This window comes from Dipodomys merriami, unplaced genomic scaffold (genome assembly GCF_024711535.1).
Source record: "Dipodomys merriami isolate MVZ:Mamm:240054 unplaced genomic scaffold, mDipMer1.0.p SCAF_19, whole genome shotgun sequence".
Taxonomy (NCBI): Eukaryota; Metazoa; Chordata; class Mammalia; order Rodentia; family Heteromyidae; genus Dipodomys; species Dipodomys merriami.
Genome location: NW_027203270.1, coordinates 16,971,951 through 16,997,613, shown reverse-complemented (window position 1 = coordinate 16,997,613; position 25,663 = coordinate 16,971,951). Strand labels below are relative to the sequence as shown.

General features: G+C 39.8%; 2 protein-coding genes and 1 pseudogene across 2 annotated transcripts; 1 reads left to right on the top strand and 2 right to left on the bottom strand.

The window, feature by feature from the left end:
* The first annotated feature begins 2,919 nt into the window (after positions 1-2,919).
* Positions 2,920-4,562, top strand: LOC138830391 (olfactory receptor 1A1). The gene has a single exon (XM_070026766.1). It carries the CDS (start codon positions 3,105-3,107, stop codon positions 4,038-4,040), a length of 936 nt encoding a protein of 311 aa, XP_069882867.1. The 5' UTR covers positions 2,920-3,104; the 3' UTR covers positions 4,041-4,562.
* Positions 4,563-17,525: 12,963 nt separating this feature from the next.
* LOC138830390 (olfactory receptor 1A1-like) lies at positions 17,526-18,407 on the bottom strand (annotated as a pseudogene).
* Positions 18,408-22,358: 3,951 nt separating this feature from the next.
* LOC138830518 (olfactory receptor 1A1-like) lies at positions 22,359-23,294 on the bottom strand. The gene has a single exon (XM_070026898.1). The coding sequence runs from the start codon at positions 23,292-23,294 to the stop codon at positions 22,359-22,361; it is 936 nt and encodes a 311-aa protein (XP_069882999.1).
* Positions 23,295-25,663: the final 2,369 nt, after the last annotated feature.

Here is a 25,663-nt window from a genome sequence, read left to right as displayed (position 1 = left end):
TATTTCATATATTATATGTATTATATTTTAATCTGATTTTCTGTATTATTTTTATATCAAGGTTACCAACTTCTCCCATGACTATTTGCTGTCGTCAACCCATCCCTTTTCTAAACCAGCCTCCATTGTATAGTATCTTCTAATAAATGTTATACAGATCTATTTGTGCTTCTCCCTGCCAAAATTCAGTCAACATTTCTGCAACTACAATATATCATTTTTATATCTGTTGAAGCAACAGATATCTTTGTTCTACAAGTGACCTACAAGTGACCTACATTTTTTAATCAGTTTACTAAATTCTATTTCAAAAGGAAAAGCCTGTGGTGTTCAGATTGGCGTTTCATTAAATGCAGAGACTGATTGGAAGAGAAGAGGTATTCTTATATTAAAGTTTTCCATTCATATTATTGGTCCACTCATTTTCTTTTTGTCCATCAAAGTTTATATAATTTCAAACCAATTTTAGATTGTCTTGATAGAATTAATTCTAGAGTTCTCCAATTTTTCAGTTATTTTAAATAGGAATCCTTTTTGTAATTTTTTCTAATTTAAATTTACTTAAGTACAAGAATGGTATTGACTTTTTTTTTGTCAGTCGTGGAGTGAACTCAGGGACTGGGCATTCTCCCTGAGCATTTTTGCTCAAGGCTAGCACTCTAACACTTTAAGCCACAGCTCTATTTCCTGGTTTTTAGGTGTTTAATTGGAGATAAGAGTCTCATGGACTTTCCTGTCTGGACTGGCTTTGATTTCAGCCTCCTGGGTAGCTAGTATTACAGGTGTGACCCTGTAACTTTTAATTACTTTCTAATTACTATCTAGCAAAATTATTCCTAATACTCTGTTCACATATAAGGATTATTCTAGCATTGCACACATACTATTAATCTCTGAGCTTTGTGTAGATCATTGGCCAGATGTAAGTACCCCCAGACCCCAACCCTCAGCACCCTGACTATAAATCTGACTGCAAATCCCATGGGGTTGTAGAGCATCCACTATAGTTTACACTTCTTGCTCTGAGCTTTACTTTTTGCCTTATACAAAATTATTCTTTATCTTTTTAAAGGTAATTATATGTGATTTTTAACTAACATATACACCTATAACTTTTGTGTTCTTAATAGGAATTAGGTTCATCAACATTAGATTAATCTGGCATATAGCCAAGTTGATCTCTGAAATCTTTCTCTTCTCCATCATTGGAACTAGCCCCACCCCCAAACCATGTTACTAACCACCCCTTAGTTATTATGATTCTGAATGGAGAAGAAGGACACTTTAAGAGAATAGACCAAACTGCTCTAGGTTAGAGACAGGGATGCCCATTACTAGATGTGTTAAAAACAACAACAATTATATCTATGTCCCTGGTGCCTAGCATATAATTCACATATATGTAATAGAAACACTAAAAGGCTGGTAGAAAGAAGTAGAAATTACTTTGGAGAAATTAGTGAATTAAAAATTCCAACTCAGACCACTGTAATAAATTGACCAAAGAGCATACAATGACTTAAACATAAGGTAAGTTTTTCTCTTCTATATAACAGGGCAGCTCTCCTAGAAGTGAAGAACTAGGAATTCAGGCCCATCCCACCACCAACCAATTCAGCTTCCTGAATATTTGAGCATAGTGGAGGAAACCCAGACCTGGAATACATAAGTGGATGGGCTAGGCCTCAGTCGTATGACCACAGCTCCCTGAAAGGACATCTAGGAAATATGCTCTAATTGAGTGCCCACGAAAAAGAAGACCATGGATTTCAGCAAACAGCTGGTCATGCCTGTCATATTTAGTACACTTTGAAGTGCAGCTTGGATCCAAGAACTGAGAATCCTGGTGTTGTACTTATGCAAACAGTACAACTGTTCTTCATTGAAAGTATGTGGGTTAAGCTAGAGCAGTAACATTGTAAATATAAACTATTATTTTCAATGAAGAAGCAACAAGAGCAAATGTACAGGCAAGATACAAACTGAGTGATTATACTTGCAAGCATACCACAGATGGCAAATCATTGAGAAAACCACTCAAGAAATATTGAGTGCAAACTGATTAGTTCATGAAATGAGCAATGCACTACAGTAATCAATGATTCAGGAGTTGAAAATAAACCATCTATTGCTTTTTCTCTCCCCAAATCTTACAACCTCCAACTGGATGTGCAATGTGTGGAGTTTTCCCAGCCATGTTGGTAGGAGTGCCTACACGTGGAGATGTGGAGAAAAGAGATCATCTCCAGAAATAGACCTTTCATGAGCAATTGAAGCCAACATGCAGTTATACAAGTCACTAAGAACAGGAAGACAAGACAGAGAAAGCCATATGGCTATATATGTCTGAGGTTCTGTCAAAAGGATAAAGTCTATTAATAATGATAGTGAAAATATATTTCACAAGAGGTACACTAAGGAGAAAATTCACCAGGATGGTGATAGTAGTTCCTAAATCCAATGGTCTTGTAAATTACAATATCCCAATGCTATTGAAAACACCTAGCTTCACTGTCATTCGCCAGTTTCTGGGATCACTCTGTGTTGGGTCAATGAAACAATTCAAATTTCCAAACTGATCTTTCAACCAAGACACTCTTCTACACAAAGACTTTGTCAATGACCTCAAAATGATGTCTTTTTTTAACATGCACATTAAAATTAGTGTGTGATAGTGGACTCCCTGGGCAATTGTAAGGTTCTTGAAAGAGAGACTGACTTCTATGTAGAATGAATGGTGAAAAACTATATTAATCACATGGTTGTGATTTCTCCACAATGATCAGAAAGGATATTGGCAATGAATTGTGAGCTTTCTTACAAAGGAATTGATCTGAATTGTTTAATAGTATTGGTAATGGGGAGGGTGAACATCATCATTCACTGGCATGACCTTCTAATCTTAGATATGACTATTCATGTGTGAATGACAATGATTCCCAGGGGCAGAGAATTTCCCTCCAAATGATGGCTTACCCCTGAATTTCATGAACTTGGTTAAAAATGCAGATGCTGTGACCTGAGCCAACCATGATAGACAAGAAAGGTTATAACAATTAGGAACTGCACTGTGGATTCCTTTCCCATTCCATGCTGAAGGAGCCATGGGAGAAGAAAACCATTCTGCTACCACAGATTTCATCCTCTTGGGAGTGACTGGACAGCAGGAACAAGAAGACATCTTCTTCATCCTCTTCCTGCTCATATACCCCATCACACTGGTTGGAAACATGCTCATCATCCTGGCCATTCTCTCTGATGTTCGCCTCCACAACCCCATGTACTTCTTCCTCGCCAACCTCTCTCTGGTTGACATCTTCTTCTCATCTGTCACCATCCCCAAGACCTTGGCCAACCATTTTCTGGGGAGGAAAGAAATTTCTTTTGGAGGATGTTTGGCACAGATGTACTTTATGATAGCCTTGGGTAACACTGACAGCTATATCTTAGCAGCAATGGCAATTGATCGAGCTGTGGCCATCAGCCGCCCTCTTCATTATACAATGATTATGAGACCCCGTTCTTGTGTCCTGATGGTTTTGGGGTCTTGGGTAGTTGGAAATGCAAATGCTCTTCCTCATACTGTACTCACAGCTGGTTTATCTTTCTGTGGCAACAAGGAAGTGGCCAACTTCTACTGTGACATTACCCCTCTGCTCAAGCTCTCCTGCTCTGACATCCACTTTAATGTGAAGATGATGTACCTTGGGGTTGGTGTTTTCTCTGTACCATTATTATGCATCATTATCTCCTATGTTCAGGTCTTTGCCACTGTCTTAAGGGTTCCATCTACTAAGGGCATACTCAAAGCCTTCTCCACCTGTGGCTCTCACCTCACTGTGGTTTCTTTGTATTATGGGACGGTCATGGGCATGTATTTCCGACCTCTGACCAGTTACAGCCTGAAGGATGCAGTGATTACTGTGATGTACATGGCTGTGACCCCAATGTTAAATCCTTTCATCTACAGTCTGAGAAACCGGGACATGAAGGCAGCTCTGGGGAAACTCTTCAGTAGAAGTTCTTCATCCCCACTGTGAGATCACACACCGGGTCCAGTGCCATCTACTACAAGAAACCACCTCTTATCTATGCAGCCTCAAATTTCTTTTCTAGGAAATTTACTATTGTTCTGATGCAACAATTTATTGAACTTATCCCTCCAACACTCTACTCCGTCAGCAAGGTTGCAAAGTATTGAGTTCATGTCCTATTTATGTTCATGACCTGTGAAGATGGAAAAGTCAGAGGCTCCAGTTCCATAAGGACAATGTCTGCCCTGCCTGTTACAGGTTGTGGCCATGCTTCAAGCATGAAAAATCAGTGTGTCAATTTTTTTTAACTTAGTACATCACACTTGAAAGGGAAGTACTCTGTCACTTGAACAAAGATCCCAGTCCATGTTATTTAATTGAGTTTTCAGTAGGGTCTTGCTCTTTTTCCTCAGGATATGTCTTGGACCACAATTCTCTTGCCTTCTCCCATATAGCTGGTATTAGAAATATGAACCACTGTGTCCTGCTTCTTTTCTGTGATAGGATCTTCTTAATACCTTGCTCAATTGGCCTTTAACCATGCATATTTTATCTCCATCTCCCACATAGCTGGTATTATAGAAGAACACAACCACATTTGTCTATATGTCAATTTTTATTTGAAACTATGGATAATGTTCCCTACTGGTCTTACAAACTACTGAGGGAAAGAACTAGCTAAACACATGACTATGCTCATGATATTCATCATGTAAAATGTGCCCCAAAATGTTAAGGGAGAAGAATACATGAAAAAAAGTATCAGGCTATAAAATGTAGTAGGAAATAATCACACGCAATCTGTACTTTCTCCATAAATAATAAAATTTGAAGACCTCGTTGCAGTTTTGAGTTTTCAACTGACCTTTTTTCCTTTGCTTTGAGCCAGAGTTTATTCCTAACTATCTGTACATGGTTGGACCTGATTAAGGTAATAGAATCATTTTTTTTCAAAGTGATAAAAACTTGTACATTAAAACTGACAGGCCAGGCACCAGTGGCTCACACCTGTAATCCTAGCTACTCAGGAGGTTGAGATCTGAGGATTATGGTTTGAAGCCAGCCCAAGCAGAAAAGTTCCTGTGAGACTCTTATCTCCAATAAACTACCCCCCCCCAAAGCCTTGAGCGCAAAGAGTCTTGGGGACAGTGCCTAGGCCCTGAGTTCAAGCCCCAGGACCAGTTAAAAAAAAACCTGACAGGCCACTTACACATACATGCAGTTAAGTTTTAGACATGTAAAATGTGCATTAAAAAAATGAGTTCAAATGAAGACACAGGAAGATGGCAGAGGAGAGACTGGGGGCTAAGCAAGCTCTCCTGTAGAAACCAGTATTAGTATTCCAGTGGAAAATCTAAAGCTAGAGAGACACACCAAGTGTGTTATCATAGTACAGAGTTTGGCCAAAGAGGAAAAACTCAGGCAGCTTAGTTAAGGACACAGATTCGAGCACCCCTGGTTTGCAGCAGCAGAAGAGGCAGTGGCTGCTGCAGCTGGCTGACATATTGACAGAGAGAGCCTGGGACAAATGAACCAGAGGGGGTGCATGAATGGATTCTGCTCACCACCAGCAAAACCCAGCAAGGAGCAGAAATCTTCATTTGCCAGACCACAGACAATTGCAGACCATGGGTGTGGACAACCTGGAAACCAAGGGATAGGCATGAGTACCCCAAGACATCCTCACTCCTTCTCACTGAGCAGCAGTAGGAAGGTAGCCCCTCCCCCACCACTGGAGAAAAACTGCATCTTTGATACTGACACAGACCCAGCCAGAGCAGCTAGCACTTAACTCAGGCCTGGGAAGAAGACAATAGGTCAAAAAGATTTGACCTGCGTCAGGGCTCAGCTCCATCCCTGGGCAAATTTGCTCCTCCCAAGCAGAGGCAGCTCCTCATGGACAGGGTAGAATCTCCTAAGTGGGTCAACAGAACCAGAGGCTACCCTACCCAGCTGCTGCACAAGAAGCAACTCACACCCTGGAGCAATTGGAAACTTGTTACTCATAAATCCTGAGATTGGCTCCAGGCTAGGCTGATTGAGTCTCTTAGGAGCTACCCCATCAGGGTAAAGCTACTGATTGCTGACAGGCCACAGCCCTACCTACAACCTAGCACCCCTCACAGCAACTCCAAGCTAGAGGAAAAAGCCACCTCACTCTTTTGTGATACTCAAAGTAGATCACCCTCCCACTGAACTAGCCTGGGAGAAGGGACATAAACCCCTGGGTAAGGCAGAGCTTCCTTCAGCCTGCTCAAACAAACTGATGGAAGAAACCAGCCAAGCCACAGGACAACCAAACACCACAAGCAAACCAGAGACTCCACCACCAAGAGACTGGGTATGGACACAGGTGAGACACAAGATCCACTCTGCCCCCCAACAAAAAAAATCCAAAGAATTTTTTCTACCTATTTTTTTAAACTGTTGTCTATTTTTATCACTTTTATTTTAGGTTTGTTTTTGTTTTCTTTTTTGTTCTTGTTTCTTTTTTTTTTTTAATATTCTCTTTATACTCTTTCCCCTTATTGTCCTTTTAGGGTTGTTGTTTTGTTTTGCCTTATTTAATTGCTGTTCTGTTCATCTCCAGATATATACCTATCTTCAATTATTAGACCTTATCCTTCATTGTGTGCATACTTAATTCAGAAATTGATTACTCGATTCACAAACTCCCAGACTTAACTCTATTAATTGTAGAATTATTTCTTTATACTTATATAATTTTAAGTGTTTCATTTTAAATGTTTTATTTTTATTTTTTTGGGGGGGGGTCCAGTTGTGGGGCCTGAACTCTGGCGCTGGGTGCTGTCCCTCAGCTCTTCAGCTCAAGGCTAGCGCTCTACCACTTGAGCCACAGCGCCACTTCCAGCTTTTTTCTCTTTTCTTATGTGGTGCTGGGGAATCGAACCCAGGGCCTCAAGCATGCCAGGCAAGCGCTCTACCACTGAGCCACCTTCCCAGCCCAAATGTTTTATTTTTTATTTTTCCTTTTTCTTTATCTCTCTTCTCCTTTCCTGCTATCCCTGCCCTTTCTCTGAATTGCTGTCTCACTTTCCTTCCCTATGTACCTCCAATCTTATTTTCTCCTCACAATTCTCCCTGAACCTATTAATTTCTGGTCTGCTGACCCCTTCCTTGATTTTTCTTAGTCCATCGATCCCTAGCTGTTTATTGTTGAACTAGATTGTATCTGTTGAACTAGATTGTATCTGTACCCATTTTGACTGGATCAAACAATGTGCAACTACAGGACTCTGGTTGATGCTTGCCTTAAAATAGTGTTCTAGCTCAGAATGGGTTTGGCTATCATACCCAAATGGGCAGAACAAGCAGAAACACAAGAAAAATGGCAGGTCCAGGTATTTCAACTCCCGCTCATGACAATCAGGCAACAGAGCAGTCAATGAATAACCCAGGGGAGTGTTCCCAAAATGCTCAACAAGCACTAATGGAAAACATGCTGAATGAAAAACGTGAAAACCTGCAAAGGACTCACTGTGAGCATGACAGGGAAATGCATGAGCATGATGAGCCTAACCAAAGTTTAATATAGGAATATTGTGAGCATGATGAGGCTAATTTAAGATTAATAGAGGAATTTCATGAGCAGAATGAGAATAGACAAAGACTAATTAAGGCATTCAAGGAGTCCACAAACAGACAGCTGGAGGAATCCAGGGAGGCCACAAAGGAAATGATGAATGAAGCCCAACAGAAGGAAAGGGAGTCCAATGAAACCATAACCAATCTACTAAGGTATTTGAGAATGAACACAGAAAACCAAATTAAGGAAGTAAAGAAGTCCATACAAGATCTAAAACAAAGCTCCAACAAAGAACTTGAAGCCATCAAATCTGACCAATTAGAAGGAAAAGAAATAAAAAACAAAGTAGAAAGTCTTGACAGTAGGTTAGACCATGCAGAAGATCGAACCTCTGGGATTGAAGACAGCCTAGATATTATTGAGAAAGAACAGACAATTATTTGAGACAAATCAAAGAAATATGATAGATCTATTCAACATGTAGAATAGAATCTATTCAATACCATCAGAAGGCCTAATTTGAGGATAATGAGTGTAGAGGAGCACCTAGAGACAGAAGTTAATGGTCTAGGAAATTTATTTGGTCTAGGATCATAGCAGAGACCTTCCCAAGCATGCAAAAAGATAGGCTTATTCAACTACCAGAAGTCTTTATAACCCCAGAAAGGCCAGACCAGAATGGGACATCCCACTGTCACATTGTAATCCGCACAGGATCAATTCAGACCAAAGAAAGGATCCTTAAAGCTGTCAAAGAGAAAAGATCAATCACCTATAAAGGGAAACCAATCAGAATAACTTCAGATCCCTCAGCAGAGACAATTAAAGCAAGAAGAGCCTGGAATGATGTATGCCATGCCCTAAAGACAAACAACTATCTACCAAGAATACTATACCCTGCAAAACTCTCCTTTATAATACAAGGTCAAATAAAAACCTTCCATAGCAAAGAAAAATTGAAGCAATATATCTCCACCAAACCATCCCTACAAAAGTTCTTGATTATAGCCATTCTAACTGGTGTGAGGTGGAATATCAATGTTGTTTTGATTTGCATTTCTTTTATGGCTAGAGAGGTTGAGCATTTCTTCATGTGTCTATAGGCCATCCTTCTTTCCTCTTCAGAGAAGTTGCTCTTTAAGTCTTTAGCCCACTTATTTATTGGGCAGTTGTTTCTTTGAGGATTTGTTGTTGGGGGATTTAATTTTTTGAGTTCCAGGTATATTTTAGATATGAGACCCTTGTCCATTGTATGGCTAATGAAGATCTTCTCCCAATCCGTGGGCTTTCTATTGATCTTGCTAGCTATGTCCTTGGCCATGCAGAAGCTCTGCAGTTTCTCGCAGTCCCATTTGTCCAACCTTTCTTTGATTTGTTGTATTTCTGGGTCTCTATTAAGAAATTTTCAACCTGTGCCAAGGAGACCTAGGGTTTCTCCTATTCCTTCCTGTAATGTTTTCAGAGTGTCTGCTTTGACTTCGAGGTCTTTGATCCATTTGGAGTTGATTCTGGTGCAGGGTGACATATAAGGATCTAGCTTTAGTTTTCTACAAGTGATTAACCAGTTTTGCCAGCACCATTTACTGAAGAGGCTGTCTTTCTTCCATTCTATTTTTTAGCTTCCTTTTCAAAGATTAGATGGCTATATGTCTTTAGGTTCATTTCTGGGTTTTAAATTCTATTCCATTGGTCCTAAGGTCTGTTCTTGTGCCAGTACCAAGCTGTTTTGATTACTATGGCTTTGTAGTAGAGTTTGAAATTTAGTATTGATATTCCTCCAGCATTAACCCAAATGATCACAAACAAGACCATACTAAAGCTACCAGCACAACTATGTTTATTGCAGCATTATTTACCATAGCTAAGATATGTAACCAACCCAGATGCCCCTCAGTAGATGAATGGATCAAGAAAATGTGGTATATATACACAATGGAATTCTATGCCTCCATCAGAAAGAATGACGTTGAAAAGAATGAAAAGACTTGGAAAAATTATAATAAGTGAAGTAAGCCAGGCCCAAAGAAACATAGATCCCATGGTTTCCCTTATTTGCAATAACTAGTATATGTCTGAGTCAAGCAGAAACGGTCAGAAAAGTTGATGTTAGGTGAAATGAACCCCAAGATAAGGATTCAAATGTTTTTTTTCTTTCTTGTGATTGTTTCTAACATATTTATAAGATGATTTCTTTGTTGCTTTGTATGTCTCTCCCTCATGGTATAACCCCTGCTTTCATTGTATTTGCTGTTGGTATAATTTGTGGAGGGGAAGGACAAAAACAAACCATTTAAATAGGGATACAGGTGGACCCATTGCAACAATGAGATGTATAAGACGTTATATTGAAAAACAAACTTTACAACTTTGGCCGGGAGGGGCCGGGGTGGGGAAGGGATAGGAAGGGATGGGAAGGGGAAACAAAGGAGGAGGCAACAATGCTTGATAAGAAATGTACTCATTACCTTGCCCATGTAATTGTAACCCCTCTGTACGGTATTTTCACAATAAAAAATTTTTTTTAAAAAAGCAAGATCCTTCTATCTGCTGCCTGCAAGAAGCACATCTTGCCCACAAAAAAAAAAAAAGTGAAAGGCTGGAATAAAATCTACCAAGCAAACAGCCCCCATAAACAGGTGGGAGCTGCAATCTTAATATCAGATAAAATAGACTTCAAATTAAAATTAGTGAGATGAGATGAAGAAGGTCGTTGCATACTAATTAAAGGATCTCTCCTTCAGGTGGATATTACAATTCTAAATATCTATTCACCAAATAATGGAGCACCCAAATTTATCCAAGAAACACTACTTTCCCTAAAATCACTCATAGATCCAAAGACATTAATTGTTGGGGACTTTAACACACCACTAACCCCGCTGGATAGATCAACTCGGCAAAAACTCAACAGAGAAACCACAGATCTAAACAACTGCATAGATCAACTAGACTTAACAGATATCTACCAAATATTTCACCCAGCAGCATCAGAATACACATTCTTCTCAGCAGCACATGGAACATTCCCCAAAATAGACCACATTTTAGGTCACAAGGAAAATTTATCCAAATTTAGAAACATTGAAATTATGTCCTGCATTCTCTCAGAGCACAAGGGAGTAAAATTAGATTTCAACACCAAAAGCCACCAAAGAAAATCTGTAACACATGGAGGCTGAACAACACACTGTTGAACCACCAGTGGATCACAGAAAAGATAAGAAAGGAAATTCAAATGTTCATGATATTTAACAAAAATAAACATACATGTTACCAGCTCCTCTGGGACACAACAAAGGCAGTACTCAGAGGAAAATTTATAGCTCTGAGTTCCTACATCAACAAATTAGAGAGATCTGAAACCCACAATTTAACAAGGCACCTGAAGGTCCTCGAAATGAGCAACAAAAAAACCCCAAGCCAGTAGAAGGAAAGAAATAATTAAAATCAAATCAGAATTAAATTAATTAGAGTCCAAAAAAAACCATAGAAAGAATCAACAAAACGAAGAGTTGGTTCTTCAAAAAAATTAACAAAATTGACAGACCTTTAGCAAATCTTATTAGAAAAAGAAGAGAACACAACTATATAAACAAACTCAGAGGGGCTGAGAAGGTGGCTCAGTGGTAGAGCGTTTGCCTTGCATGCCTGAGGTCCTGGGTTCGATTCCTCAGCACCACATAAGCAAAAAGAAAAAAGTGGGAAGTGGTGCTATGGCTCAAGTGGTAGCGTGCTAGCCTTGAGCTAAAGAGCTGAGGGACAGCGCCCAGGCCCAGAGTTCAGGCCCCATGACCAGACCCAAAACAAAACAAAACAAAAAAACTCAGAGATGAAAATGGTAACATCACCACAGAAACAACCAAGATTCAGAAAATTATAAGTGAATACTTCTCAAACCTTTATGCTCATAATCTGGAGAATCTTGAATAAATGGACAAATTGCTATCAAATATTAACATGCCCAAATTAAATCAAGATGAGTTAAACCAACTTAACAGACCCATATCAAGCATCGAAATAGAAACAGCAATAAGAGACCTCCTGCCCAAGAAAAGCCCAGGACTGGATGGATTTACAGCTGAATTCTACAAGGCCTTCAAAACAGAGCTCACACCAATACTCCTCCAACTCTTCAATTAAATTGAAAGTGAAAGTTTACTACCAAACTCCTTCTATGAAGCCATCATAACCCTCATCCCAAAACCAGGCACGGACTCACCAAAGAGAACTATAGACACATTTCTTTGATCAACATCGATGCAAAACTTCTCAACAAAATTTTGGCCAATCAACTTCAACAACTCATCAAAAAAATCATACACAATGATCAAACAGGATTCATTTCAGGCATGCAAAGCTGGTTTAATACATGCAAATCAATTAATATAATTCATCACATCAACAAGAGCAAGAATAAGAACCACATGATTATTTCAATAGTTGCAGGAAAAGCATTTGACAAGATCCAACACCCCTTAATGATGAAAGCTCTGGAAAAACTAGGAATTCATGGAACATTCCTCAATATAATAAAGGGTGTGTATGACAAACCTAAAGCCAGCATTACACTTAATGTGAAAAGCTAAAGCCATTTCATCTAAATTCAGGAATGAGACAAGGATGTCCACTCTCTCCACTTCTCTTCAATTTAATATTAGAATGCCTAGCTACAGCAAGAAGACAAGATGCAAACATAAAGGGGATGCAAATAGGGAAAGATTAAGTAAAAATCTCCTTCTTTGCAGATGACATGATCTTATATTTAAAGAACCGACTCTACTCCCAAGTTACTCGAGCTGCTTCAGAACTTTGGCAAAGTAGCAAGATACAAAATTAACCCTTAAAAATCAATGGCTTTCCTGTATGCCAATAATGAGAAGCGCAGTGCTGAAATCAGGAAAGCAACTCCCTTTGTAATAGCTCCACAAAAAATGAAATATCTAGGAGTTAACTAGAGAAGTGAAGGACCTCTATGATGAAAACTTTAAAAACCCGAAAAAGGAAATTAAGGCAAAACTAAGGAAGTAGAAAAACCGTCCATACTCCTGGATTGGGAGGATTAACCTCATGAAAATGGCAATACTGCCAAAGGCTATCTACAAATTCAATGCAATACCTATCACTATCCCAAGGAAATAGAGGAAGTAATCCAAAAGTTCATATGAAACAATAAAAGACCCCAAATAGCAAAAACAATCCTTAGCAGAAAGAACAGTCCTGGAGGAATATCAATACCAAACTTCAAACTCTACTACAAAGCCATAGTAATCAAAACAGCTTGATACTGGCACAAGTACAGACATGAGGATCAATGGAATAGAACTGAAGAAATGAACCCACAGACCTATAGCCACCTAATCTTTGATAAGGGAGCTAAAAAAAAATAGAGTGGAAGAAAGACAGCCTCTTCAGTAAATGGTGCTGGCAAAATTGGCTACTAAACACCTGTAGAAAACACAAGCTATATCTCCATATATCATCCTGCACCAGAATCAACTCCAAGTGGATCAAAGACCTTGAGGTAAAAGCAGACACCCTGAAAACATTACAAAAAGGAATAGGAGAAACCCTAGGTCTCCTTGGCACAGGTTGAAATTTTCTTAATAAAGACCCAGAAACACAACAAATCAAAGAAAGATTGGACAAATGGGACTGCGAGAAACTGCAGAGCTTCTGCATGGCAAAGGACATTGCTAGCGAGATCAATAGAAAGCCCACGGATTGGGAGAAGATCTTCACTAGCCATACAATGGACAACAATCTCATATACTTAGAACTCAAAAAATTAAATCCCCCAAAAACAAATCCTCAAAGAAACAGCCACCCGTTAAAATAAGTGGGCTAAAGACTTAAAGAGCAACTTCTCTGAAGAGGAAATAAGAATGGCCAATAGACATATGAAGGAATGCTCAACTTCTCTGGCCATAAAAGAAATACAAATCAAAACAACAGAGATTCTACCTCACCCCACTTAGCATGGCTATAATCAAGTAATTTAATAACAACAGATGCTAGAGGGGATGTGGCCAAAAGGGAACCCTACTGCATTGTTGGTGGTAATGTAAACTTGTTCAACTACTTTGGAAAGCAGTATGGCGGTTCCTCAAAAGACTCCACATAGAGCTGTCCTATGACCCAGCAATCCCACTTTTAAGCATTTACCCAAATGATCACTAAAGCTACCACCACAACTATGTTTATCGCAGCATTATTCACCATAACTAAGATATGGAACCAACCCAGGTGCCCCTCCATAGATGAATGGATCAAGAAAATATATCACATTTTCTTGATCCATTCATATATATATATATATATATATATATATATATATATATATATGTATGTATGTATACACACACAAATGGAATTCTATGCCTCCATCAGAAAGAATGACACTGCCCCATTTGTTAGGAAATGGAAAGACTTGGAAAAATTATATTAAGTGAAGAAAGCCAGACTCAAAGAAACATAGGTCCCATGGTTTTCCTTATTTGTAATAACTAGTATATGTCTAGGACAAGCAGAAGAGGTCAAATGCTATATACATATGACCATATAAAGTGATGCTAAGCGAAATGAACCCCAAGATAGGGACATAAGAGGTTTTATCCTTGTTGCTGTTCTTCTTAATATACTTATAATGTACAATGTGATTTTTTTTGTTTCTTTTGTATGTTCTTCCCCCATGGTACAACTCTTGTCACTGTATTTGATTCTGGTGCCCTGAATCTTGTATATACATTTTTCTAATTCGGAGAGGGAAGAGAAATAACAAAATGCTGAAATAAGGATACAGGTTGACCCATTGTAACAATAGGATGTTCAAGACAGTAGGTTGAAAATGAACTTTACAGCTTTGTGGGGGGGAGGGTGAGGAGAGGGGAGGGTGGAGGTGGGGAGGTGGGGAGGAAAGGGATGGTAGGGGAAATATAAAGGAGGATGTGCCAATGCTCAATAGGAAATGGACTCATTACCTTGCTCATGTAACTGTAGCCCCTCTGTACAGTATCTTTACAATAAAAATATATACATTAAAATTTTTAAGTTCAAAAATGAAAATTGGCCATTATTTATTTAAAGTACTCTCAGACCTTTTTTCTCTCTCTGATAGGAGAGACAGACAACAAATAAAATTATGTAGACTTTTCATGGACCTTGAACAACCACCTAAATAAAATGTCTTGATTTTCCCCATCATTTGATCAGTCCCTCACTCAGTTTATAATCAAACTCTCTTTAGTTAAATGAAGATCATTATGGTGGTTCCTGCTCTGGGTGACGACTTATAGTAGAATGTAAGCCCACTTCTTTTTTTTGGTGGGGGGGTCCATCGTGGGGCCTGAGCTCTGGGCCTGGGCACTGTCCCTCAGCTCTTCAGCTCAAGGCTAGTGCTCTACCACTTGAGCCACAGTGTCACTTCCGGCTTTTTCTGCTTCTGTGGTGCTGAGGAATCGAACCCAGGGCCTCGTGCATGCAAGATAAGCACTCTACCACTGAGCCACCTTCCCAGCCCCAAGCCCACTTCTTAAGAGGGCAAAGGAGGGGCATATACAGAAAGGGAGAGAAGGTGGAAGGGTGAACAAATGCAATCATACTATTCAGTAAACACTGTGTGGAAAATGAACTATATAACTTGTGGGCAGGCATGGGAGGGGGAAACTGGGGCAAATGAAGGAAGGGGGGGTGACATTGTCCAAAAGAAGAAATGTACTCTCTTCAGCTTTTGTTCACCATCGTGGTTACTGTGCCTTCCTGGGCTTCTCATCGTGTCTTCTCACAAGACTTTCAGAATCAAGCGGTTTATGGCCATGAAACAAAAGCAAAATCACCCCATTCCCCAGCGGATTCAGATGATAACTGGTAAGAAAAAATCAGGTACAACTCCAAGAGAATATACACTGAAGGAGAACCAAGCTGGGTCTGTAAAGAATTGCTTCACATATTTATGCTCTACCATGAACCAGTCAAGCTGAAATGTCAGTACTGCCAGGACTGACAGTTGGGCATTTTTTAATTGATTTTTCTTTGGTTATTTTAATAATGGGCACAGTAATAAGCATGTAATAAACATTACATTTGAATCATCAAAAAGAAAGAAATGTACTCATTACCTGACTTACAAAATGGTCATCCCTCTGTACAACACTTTAATAATGATGAAACTATATTTTTTAAATGTGAGCCCCTCCAACATCCATGGACAAATTCCCAATAATGTGAATTGTCTTCAGAAGATTTAATATGTGAATTTTTTTCCTGGTAGCTAAGAAAAAATTAGAACAATGTATACACTGTCATAATATATACTCAATCTCTTTAATTATTAACTTCATTGGAAATATAAGGTTGTTGAGCAATTGGCAATATTACAAATACTTTGAAATTTTTAAAAATAATCTTCTAGGTAGAATGCAGCTATAGACAGTCAGGCTTCTCGGTGGGAATTTAATGACCTGCTGCAGTCACTACCTATTCTGGGAATATTGCCTACAAAGTCAGGAGTCACCTAATCAAAGCCTCCCACTTATACAATCACACTGGAGAAACAGGACCATGGTATTTCCAGTGCTGCCTTTTATTTCCTTCGTGGTCCCAACTGTTTGATCACTGTTGCTTTATTTCATAATATAATTAAATAATCACCTTAATTAAATAAAATCTTTATTATCTTACGACGTAACAAACCTTGATTAGTATCATTTTAGTAAGAATTTGGGAAGTTTTCGCATCTTTAGATGTGAAACGAAATATTTTCACCAGGCAAGGGTGGCTCTTGTTGGTAATCACAGCCAACTGGGAGATGTAGATCAGGAGGATTGAAACTGAAACCCCATCCATACAAAAAGAGGGCACTGAACAGATAAGACAGGCGTGGTAGCACACACATGGAATTCTAGCTACATAAGAGACATAAGCAGGAAGATTACTGTCTGTGGTCATCCCAGATAAAAGCCTGAGACGTCTGAAAAATAAATACACCATGGCATAGCTCACACTTGGACTCTTAGTTGCTGAGGAGTGGTAGCATTTTAGTTTGAGGCCACAAAACCTTCTCAGGACTTCGTTCCAACCAATAATAAAGAGTCCTGGCATGAGACATATGCATGTCATCCCATATATGGAGGAAGAATAAATCGGATCATGGTCCAGGCCATAGTCAGGCATAAGTACAAGATACTATTCAAATATTTGTTTAAATATCACAAAGGGCTGGTGGTGTGGCTCAAGTGCAAGAACAATCTATCCACCCGCCCAAGGACATGAGTTTAAACACTTGTAATGCTGAGAGACAGAAGGAGAGAGAGGGGGAGAGGGGAAGGGAGGGAGGAAGGGAGAGATTAATCAACTAAAATAAGCACAAAAATATCTTCCCAGTTCCATTTCTTTAAAGCATGGGTAAATTATACTGTTATCCCTAATCATTATCAGATTACATCTCAGAGACTAATATTTTCTTTCATTTATTTATTCTCCATTAATGTTGTTTAAGATTCATTTTACAGGTCTAAGATTGTGAATGTACAACCATGTATAAAGACAGCTCCTGCCCACTGAAGATTATTGAAGAGTCAAATAAAACTTTATATGAAAATTGTATTGACCTGAAAGCATGAGCTACTGCAGCCACACTTAAAGACATTGGCAGGACAAATATAATCATTTTTAATATGGGGGTGAGGAAGACATGACCCTGACTTTTCCATATTTATTCTGCTGGACAGAAGCATAAACATGAATTCAATGCTGTCACTATCACAGAAGAGCAAAACTGAGTTGGAAGGGATGATTTCAACAAATTGGTGATCTGACTATTATAAAATTTCTGAACAAAACAAATTTCAGACTGGAAAGATAAAGGCAGCATCTGATAGGAGGCAGCATTGGACTTGGATCTGATAGAAGTTCTTACTCTGTAAGCACTTCCAGCCCTGTGTGTGATCTCACAGTAGGGATGAAGAACTTCTGCTGAAGAATTTCCCCAGAGCCATCTTCATGTCCCAGTTTCTCAGACTGTAAATGAAAGGATTTAACATTGGGGTCACAGCTGCATACATCATAGTAACCACTGCATCCTTCAGGCTGTAACTGGTCAAAGGGTGGGAGTACATGCCCATGACCATCCCATAATACAAAGAAACCACAGTGAGGTGAGAGCCACAGGTGGAGAAGGCTTTGAGTATGCCCTTAGTAGATGGAACCCATAAGACAGTGGCAAAGACCCAAACATAGGAGATAATGATGCAAAAGAGTGGCACAGAAAAAACACCAGCACCAGGGTACATCAGTGGATGTCAGAGCAAGACAACTTGAGCAAAGGAGCAATGTTACAGTAAGCCAGCTGTGAGTAGAGTGTGAGGAAATGATGATTGCAACTGCCCAAGACCCAACAACCATCAGGACACAAGAACAGAGTCTCATAATCATTGAATAATGAAGAGGATGGCTGATGGCCACAGCTCGATCAATTGCCATTGCAGCCAAGACATAGCTGTCAGTGTTACCAAAAGCTAACATAAAATTCATCTGCATGAAGCAGCCGCAAGGGAAATAGCTTTACTCTCCAAGAGATAGTTGGCCAGCATCTTGGGGATGGTGACAGATGAGAAGAAGATGTCAACCAGAGAGAGGTTGGCAAGGAAGAAGTACATGGGGTTGTGGAGGCGAACATCAGAGAGAATGGCCAGGATGATGAGCATGTTTCCAACCAGTGTGATGGGGTAAATGAGCAGGAAGAGGATGAAGAAGGTGTCTTCTTGTTCCTGCTGTCCAGTCACTCCCAGAAGGATGAAATCTGTGGTAGCAGACTGGTTTTCTTCTCTCATGGCTCCTTCAGCAGGCAAGAGGAAAGGAACCCAGATTTAGTAGTGTAGTTCCTGACCTTTCATATCCACTGCTGTTGGCTTAAGTGATCGGCTATCTGAAAAACTGAGTTCATGAAATCCCAATGGAACCCACTACTTGGGGGAATTTCCCTGGTTAATGGGATTAACTGTCATTAACACCTAGATATTCATTTCAAAAATGAGAAACCTGTAAATTGGATGTACTTGTGTTTATCATCTCTATGGATATTACCAACTCTCAGATTTGATCATTTCATTCATATTCTTAAGATCATATTCTTTGCCTTTCACATCCCTCTCTCAGACCTTACAACCTCCTGGAGCAGCCAGTGTCCCACACTACTGATCACGTACATGAAAATAAAGAGACAGCATTTTGCAGTCCTTCACAATCTATTCTAGGGCTGAGGCTCCTTCAGTAGGAAGATTAATTTGGGAATTAGAAATATTCCCAGTGGCCTGACACAGGATTTCCAGAACCCAGGATAGAACAGTCATCTACACTGGCACTGGAAGAGCTCAGTCACCCAGATGACTGCATTTAAGTCCTACCAAAATAGGCCCAGGAATTTTCTTCACAACTGTCCCTTTTGCCAAGTAGATTTTCATCACTGCCTTTACTAGGCTTTCTCCTTTGGAAAATCCTTAGAGAGACACAATCACAATGGTTTCCCCATCAGTCTTCCCTTCTCTTCTATTCTTTAGATGAGTTATTGAATTGCACTTGACTACAACTACCATGAGATAAACGACAAGTCTCATTTCCCCGTGTGTCTAGTCATATCTGGCAACCTAGACTGCTCACATCCAGTCAAAACTGCAAGATTTTAGAGGAGAAGAAGTTTATATATTGTTTATTGTTAATTTCTTCCTATGATTATTATGGAGCATTGCTCATTTTGTGAACCAATTTGTTCTCACTCATTGTTCCTTGAATTAAATTCTGGTTTATCTCCTGCAGACCTACATGAGGAAGGCACATAAGCACAATCACCCTATTTTTTCCCCTGCCTGTACATCTGATCTTCTCCCTTTTTTCTTAGTAATTATTCCATAACTCATGCTTTCTCATTTCATTGTCTCAATCCTCTATCTCAGGCTATATAGTGGCATTCTTCCATAACCTCTAAACCCCAGTTGCCCCTTCTTAACCCATGTTGTACTCTAAGGCACGCTACATGTGGCAGAAACTGGTAGCTGGCTTGCCAAGACCAATGTTCTTCTCTTTCCTGGACACTCAAGTACACTATATTTCCCAAGCCCTCTTGTGAATGTGATTATGTGATTGTGTTGTAGTCCATCCACTTATGTAGACTGGTTCTGCGATTCCTCCACTGCATGCAAATATTCAAGAGCCTAGACATGACAAGATGAACCTACTTCCCTGTGTTGTCCCCGCCTACAGGAGAAATTCTTGCCTGACTCATTTGGACTGCAATATAACAGAAAAGTAATTTTTCAGTCTAAGTCGTTTTTACAGTATTATCAGCTTACTACAGTGATCTGAAATGTGGTTAGATAATTCAGTAAGTGTTCCAAGATTAATTATTACTACTCAAAAATAATTCATTCTATAATTAATTCAGTCACTGGAAGCAATTCCCAATGTTTCTGTAACACATGTGAATTAACACAATGAGCATGAGAGGATATAAATTAAATTAACTTTATCATATCCCATTATGATGTACTGTCCTATCGCTGAATCTAAATCAGTATGGTTGAACCCTTCATGTATCTTCTCCTTCATACAGAATCATAATCTCCAGGTATGAGAGAGTTCTATAAACCTAGATGGCCCAAAGGCTATATTTAGCTCATATGACACAGAAGAGAAAGATTTGAGAGCTGCAGCTCTGAAGTCAGAAATAATGTTAAGTCTCATTGCTATGAAAACACATAGTAACAACAGATGAACATAAAAGTTTTAAAAGACATGAAAACATAATCTTTTGAAAACCATGAACACTGATAGTTCATTACTGTAACTCTAGCTACTCAAAAATCTCTGAGTGAAGCTTTGCCTCAGGTGGTAGAGCACTAACCTTGACCAAAGAAGCTCAGGGACAGTGTCCAGGCTTTCAATTCAAGAACCAGGACGCATACATACATACATACATACATACATACATACATACATACATACATACATACATACATACATACACACACAGAGGAATTTATTAGTGTACAAGGAAGTGTAAGCACTGGATGGGAATATCGTTCTGATCACTGAACATTGGCTATCTTATAAGTCAGAGGGAGAAAAATAAGAATTTCAAGTGTACCAGCAATATTTTTTTAAATTAGAACTAAGAAGAAATGCTACTGTATTTATTAAATCCAGAGGGTTGGTTTGTGTTGTGTTATTCCCTGCGGTCTTCTAATATTTAAACAGCATCATAATAAAAGTGATACAGCTTGGTACTGGCACAAGAACAGACCTCAAGACCACTGGAATAGAATTGAAAACTGCCTTCTGTCCACTGCACCTTCAGGACTCTGGTGCTGGAGTCAGGCAGACATCTGTATCCTGCTTTTACTACCATCTCTCTGTGTGACTGCAGTCAGTTCATTTCTCCAGATAAACCACATCTGTTCAAAGACACAATCATTCTACTCACCTCCTAGGGCCTAGTGATGGTCAAGAGAAGGAGTTGGCGGATGTTCTTACTGATTGCTGTTGCTGTCATGAAAACTGTTTCCAACATGGACAGCCCTACCTGGGGAGTCAGCTCAGTTTTTCAGCTTTCCTGCTGCTGCGATCTTCACTCCTCTCCCACATGTGGAATAGTCACAGCTGGGTCTAGCTCTGTCTAACATTCGTTCTGGGGGACAGACCGGCTGGGAGGCCACATCCTGGTGCTCTGTGACTAAGGTGGAGAAGGCAGGAAAGTCACCAGATTCTGACCCAAAACAAGAAGGGCAGAAAGAGTTCTCCTGGAGGAAGCCTAAAGACAAAGAGTGTAGCATCCAACTCCGGGAAGCTGTCATGTCTTAGTATAAACAAGATGGGGAATTAGTTAATGGGTTATAAAGTCTGTGGAACCCTGAGTCTCCCAGGATTTTCATTCAGGTCAAAGACACACTAATTGTTGAAACTCGTGGAACTTAATCCTGCTATGCTATATGCGGACACAGTGGGTCTCAAGAGGAGCCTGAGTTACCTGGCATGTGTTCCCCGAGTTCAGGCTCTGGGCTGACCTATTCCAGCCACTTGATTGGGATGCAATCTCCTCTTCCCTGTTGCTCAGCACCCACTGAGCACCATGCCTAGGGAGTTGCTAGGATAATGGTATAGTTATTTACTTCGTGGTATTTCTTCCTGCCTGTGCCTGAGACTTTATCTTGTTTAGTATATGTTATAAACTGGGATTTGACTTTAAGAGGATTGGAGTGTACACTTTATTTACTTCAACATTCTGAGAGCAAGCTTCCAAATTTTGCAAATTCTACAAATAGAATGAACTGGTGGTACATACCTGTAATCTTTGCCACTTAAAATTGAATTTTACTCAGCCATTAGAATGATATTGTACCATTTATAAAGAAATGGTAAAAACTGGAAAGTATTATGTTAAATTAGGCATGGTGGGGTGAGCTGGAAACTAAGGGAAATGGGTAGATGAATGAAGAGGAAGAGAGAGGGAGACTGCATTTAAAAATTCAGTATATATTGTACAAAAGTAAGAAGAATGAAAATAGAGATAAGAATGAATGAAAATGTTGAAAGGAGTGACATTGATGAAAATATATTGTATTTATTAGTGCTTAGTTAAATGGCAACACCTTTGTACAACTAGTTAAGAATAATAAAATGAAAATAAAAAAATAAGTCAATCATTTGGGGCTAAGATCCTACGGAAGGTAGCATTGGACTTAGATCTTCAAGGCCTTCCCAAAATTGACCCCAGCACCCAGTATGTGATCTCACAACTGAGATGAAGAAGTTCTGCCAAAGAGTTTCCCCAGAGCTGCCTTCATGTCCCGGTTTCTCAGACTGTAGATAAAAGGATTTAACATTGGAGTCACTGCTGTGTACATCACAGTAATCACTGCATCCTTCAGGCTGTAACTGGTCAGAGGTCGGGAGTACATGCCCATGATTGTCCCATAATACAAAGAAACCACAGTGAGGTGAGAGCCACAGGTGGAGAAGGCTTTGAGTATGCCCTTAGTGGATGGAACCCGTAAGACAGTGGCAAAGACCCGAACATAGGAGATAATGATGCAAAACAGTGGCACAGAGAAAATGCCAACCCCAAGGTACATTATCTTCACATTGAAGTGGATGTCTGAGCAGGACAGCTTGAGCAAAGGGATAATGTCACAGTAGAAGTTGGCCACTTCCTTGTTGCCACAAAAAGAAAGACTAGCTGTAAGCAGGGCATGGGGAAGTGAATTGGCATTTCCAACCACCCAAGACCCAACAACCATCACAACACACAATCTTGGGCTCATAATTGTGGTATAATGAAGAGGGCGGCTGATGGCCACAGCTCGATCAATTGCCATTGCAGCCAAGACATAGCTGTCAGTGTTACCAAAAGCTAACATGAAGTCCATCTGTATGAAGCATCCAGCATAGGAAATGGTTTTACTCTCCAGAAAATAGTTGGCCAGCATCTTGGGGATGGTGACAGATGAGAAGAAGATGTCAACCAGAGAGAGGTTGGCAAGGAAGAAGTACATGGGGTTGTGGAGGCGAACATCAGAGAGAATGGCCAGGATGATGAGCATGTTTCCAACCAGTGTGATGGGGTAAATGAGCAGGAAGAGGATGAAGAAGATGTCTTCTTGTTCCTGCTGTCCAGTCACTCCCAGGAGGATGAAATCTGTGGTAGCCGACTGGTTTTCTTCTCTCATGACTCCTTCAGCATGACAGGGAAAAGGAATCCAGAATTAGTAGTGCAATTTCTGACCTTTCATATCCACCACTGTTGGCTCAAGTGATCGGCTATCTGAATAACTGAGTTCATGAAATCTCAGTGGAACCCACTGATTGGGGGAACCTCCTTGGTTAATGGGATTAACCATCATTCACACGTGGACATTCATTTCTAACATGAGCAATCTGTGGATTGAATGTGCTCGTATTTATCCTCCCCGTGGATACTACCAGGTAAATGTCTCAGATTTGATCCTTTTGCTCATCTTCTTAATATCATATTCTTGATATGTAGAAAATTGATAAGTATGCAAATGCTTTTTGCATTCATTCATTGTGATGTACATTATTGCTCCTCTTTCAGACCTTACAACCTCCTGGAGCAGCCAGTGTCCCACACTACTGGTCACATACATGAAGAGACAGCATTTGGAGTCTTCACAATCTATTCTAGTGCTGAAGCTCCTTCAGTAGGAAGATTAATTTAGGAATTAGGAATAGTCCCAATGGCCTGACACAGGATTTCTAGAACCCAGGATAGAATAGGCATCTCCACTGGCACTGGAAGATTCCCAGTCACCCAGATGACTGCATTTAAGTCCTACCAAAATAGGCCCACAGCTGTCCCATTTACCAAGTTGATTTAGTAAGTTTTAGTAGGTTTAGATTTTGTAGGCTTTAGCCACTGGAAAATCTTTAGACTTTTCTCTTCCTGCTCTCATTCTTTAGATGAGTAATTGAATTGCACTTGGCTACAACTACTGTGAGAAAACCACTGGCTCTATTTAACTAGAATGTTTTTCCCTGTGTGTTTAGTCATCCTGGCAACGCAGCCTGTTCAATCATGATTGCAAGATTTTAGAGGACACGAAAGGTATATATTGTATATTTTTAATTACTGTTTGTGATTATTATGGAGCAATGTTCATTTCATGAACCAATTCATTCTCACTCATTGTTCCTTGAGTTAAATCCTGGTTTATTTCTTGCAGTCCCCACATAGGGAATGCACACAGCACAAATCACCATATTTGTCCCCTGTCTGTACATCTTCTCTTCTTGATTTTTTTTTGGTTGTGTATTTGTTTTTTGTTTTTGCTGGTCCTGAATCTTGAACTCAGGGACTGGGCACTGTCCCCAAGACTCTATGCTCAATGCTACTGCTCTACCTCTTGAGCCACACTGCTCTATCTATTGGTTTATTGGAAATAAGAATGACACAGACTTTTCTGCCTGGGCTGACTTCAAATCATGATCCTCAGATCTCAGCCCCCTGAGTAGCTAGGATTGCAAGAATGAGGCACCGGCAACTGGCTTCTCCTTGCATTAAGATAATAATAATTGGTCTGGGAAGCGGGCTCGGTGGCAGAGTGCTTGCCTAGCATGCATGAAGCCCTGGATTCGATTTTTCAGCACCACACAAACAGAAAAAGCCAGAAGTGGTGCTGTGGCTCAAGTGGTGAGCCTTAGCCTTGAGCTGAAAGACAGCACACAGGCCCAGTATTCAAGCCCCATGACCAACAACAACAACAATTATATTATTATTATTATCATCATCACATAACTCTTGGTCTCTCCTTTCACTGTCTCAGTGCTCTATTTCAGGCCATGTAGTGGCAAAGTTTCCATAACTGCTACACCCCAGTTGCCCCCTTCTCGACCCATGTTGTACACTCAGGCACACTACTTGTGGCAGAAGCTAGTTGCTTGCCCAGACCCCGGCTCCTCTCTTTTTCTTGGATACTGAAAAAGACTACATTTCCCAGGCCCTCTTTCAGTGAATATGATTCTATGTGTTCTAATCCATCCACTTATATATTCTAGTTTTGCAAGTCTTCCACTGTGTGCAAATATTCAGGAACCTTGTTGGGAGGATGGAACAACATGGAGACATGAAGGTTCATGTGTTGTCCCCACCTACAGGAGGACTGCTCACCATCAAGAAACACTCACTTGGCGTGCTTTCATTCCAAGTCATTCTAAGTAATTTTTCAGTCTAAGTCATTTTCACAGTCTATCATAAATTTAATACAGTGATCTGAAATATGGTTAGGTAATTCAATAATTTTTCATGATTAATTATTACTACTCAAAAATAATTCATTCCATTATTAATTCAATCAGAGTTCTCAATATTTCTCCAACACATGTAAATTAGCACAATAAACATGAGAGGATATAAATCTATCATATCCCATTATGTTGTGCTCTCCCATTGCTGAATCTAAATCAGTATGTTTAAAACCTTCATGTGTCAGTCTCCTTCATACAGAATCATAATACTCCAGGTGTTAAAGTATTCCATAAATCTAGATGGCCTAGAGACTATGTTTAGCTCATGTGACAC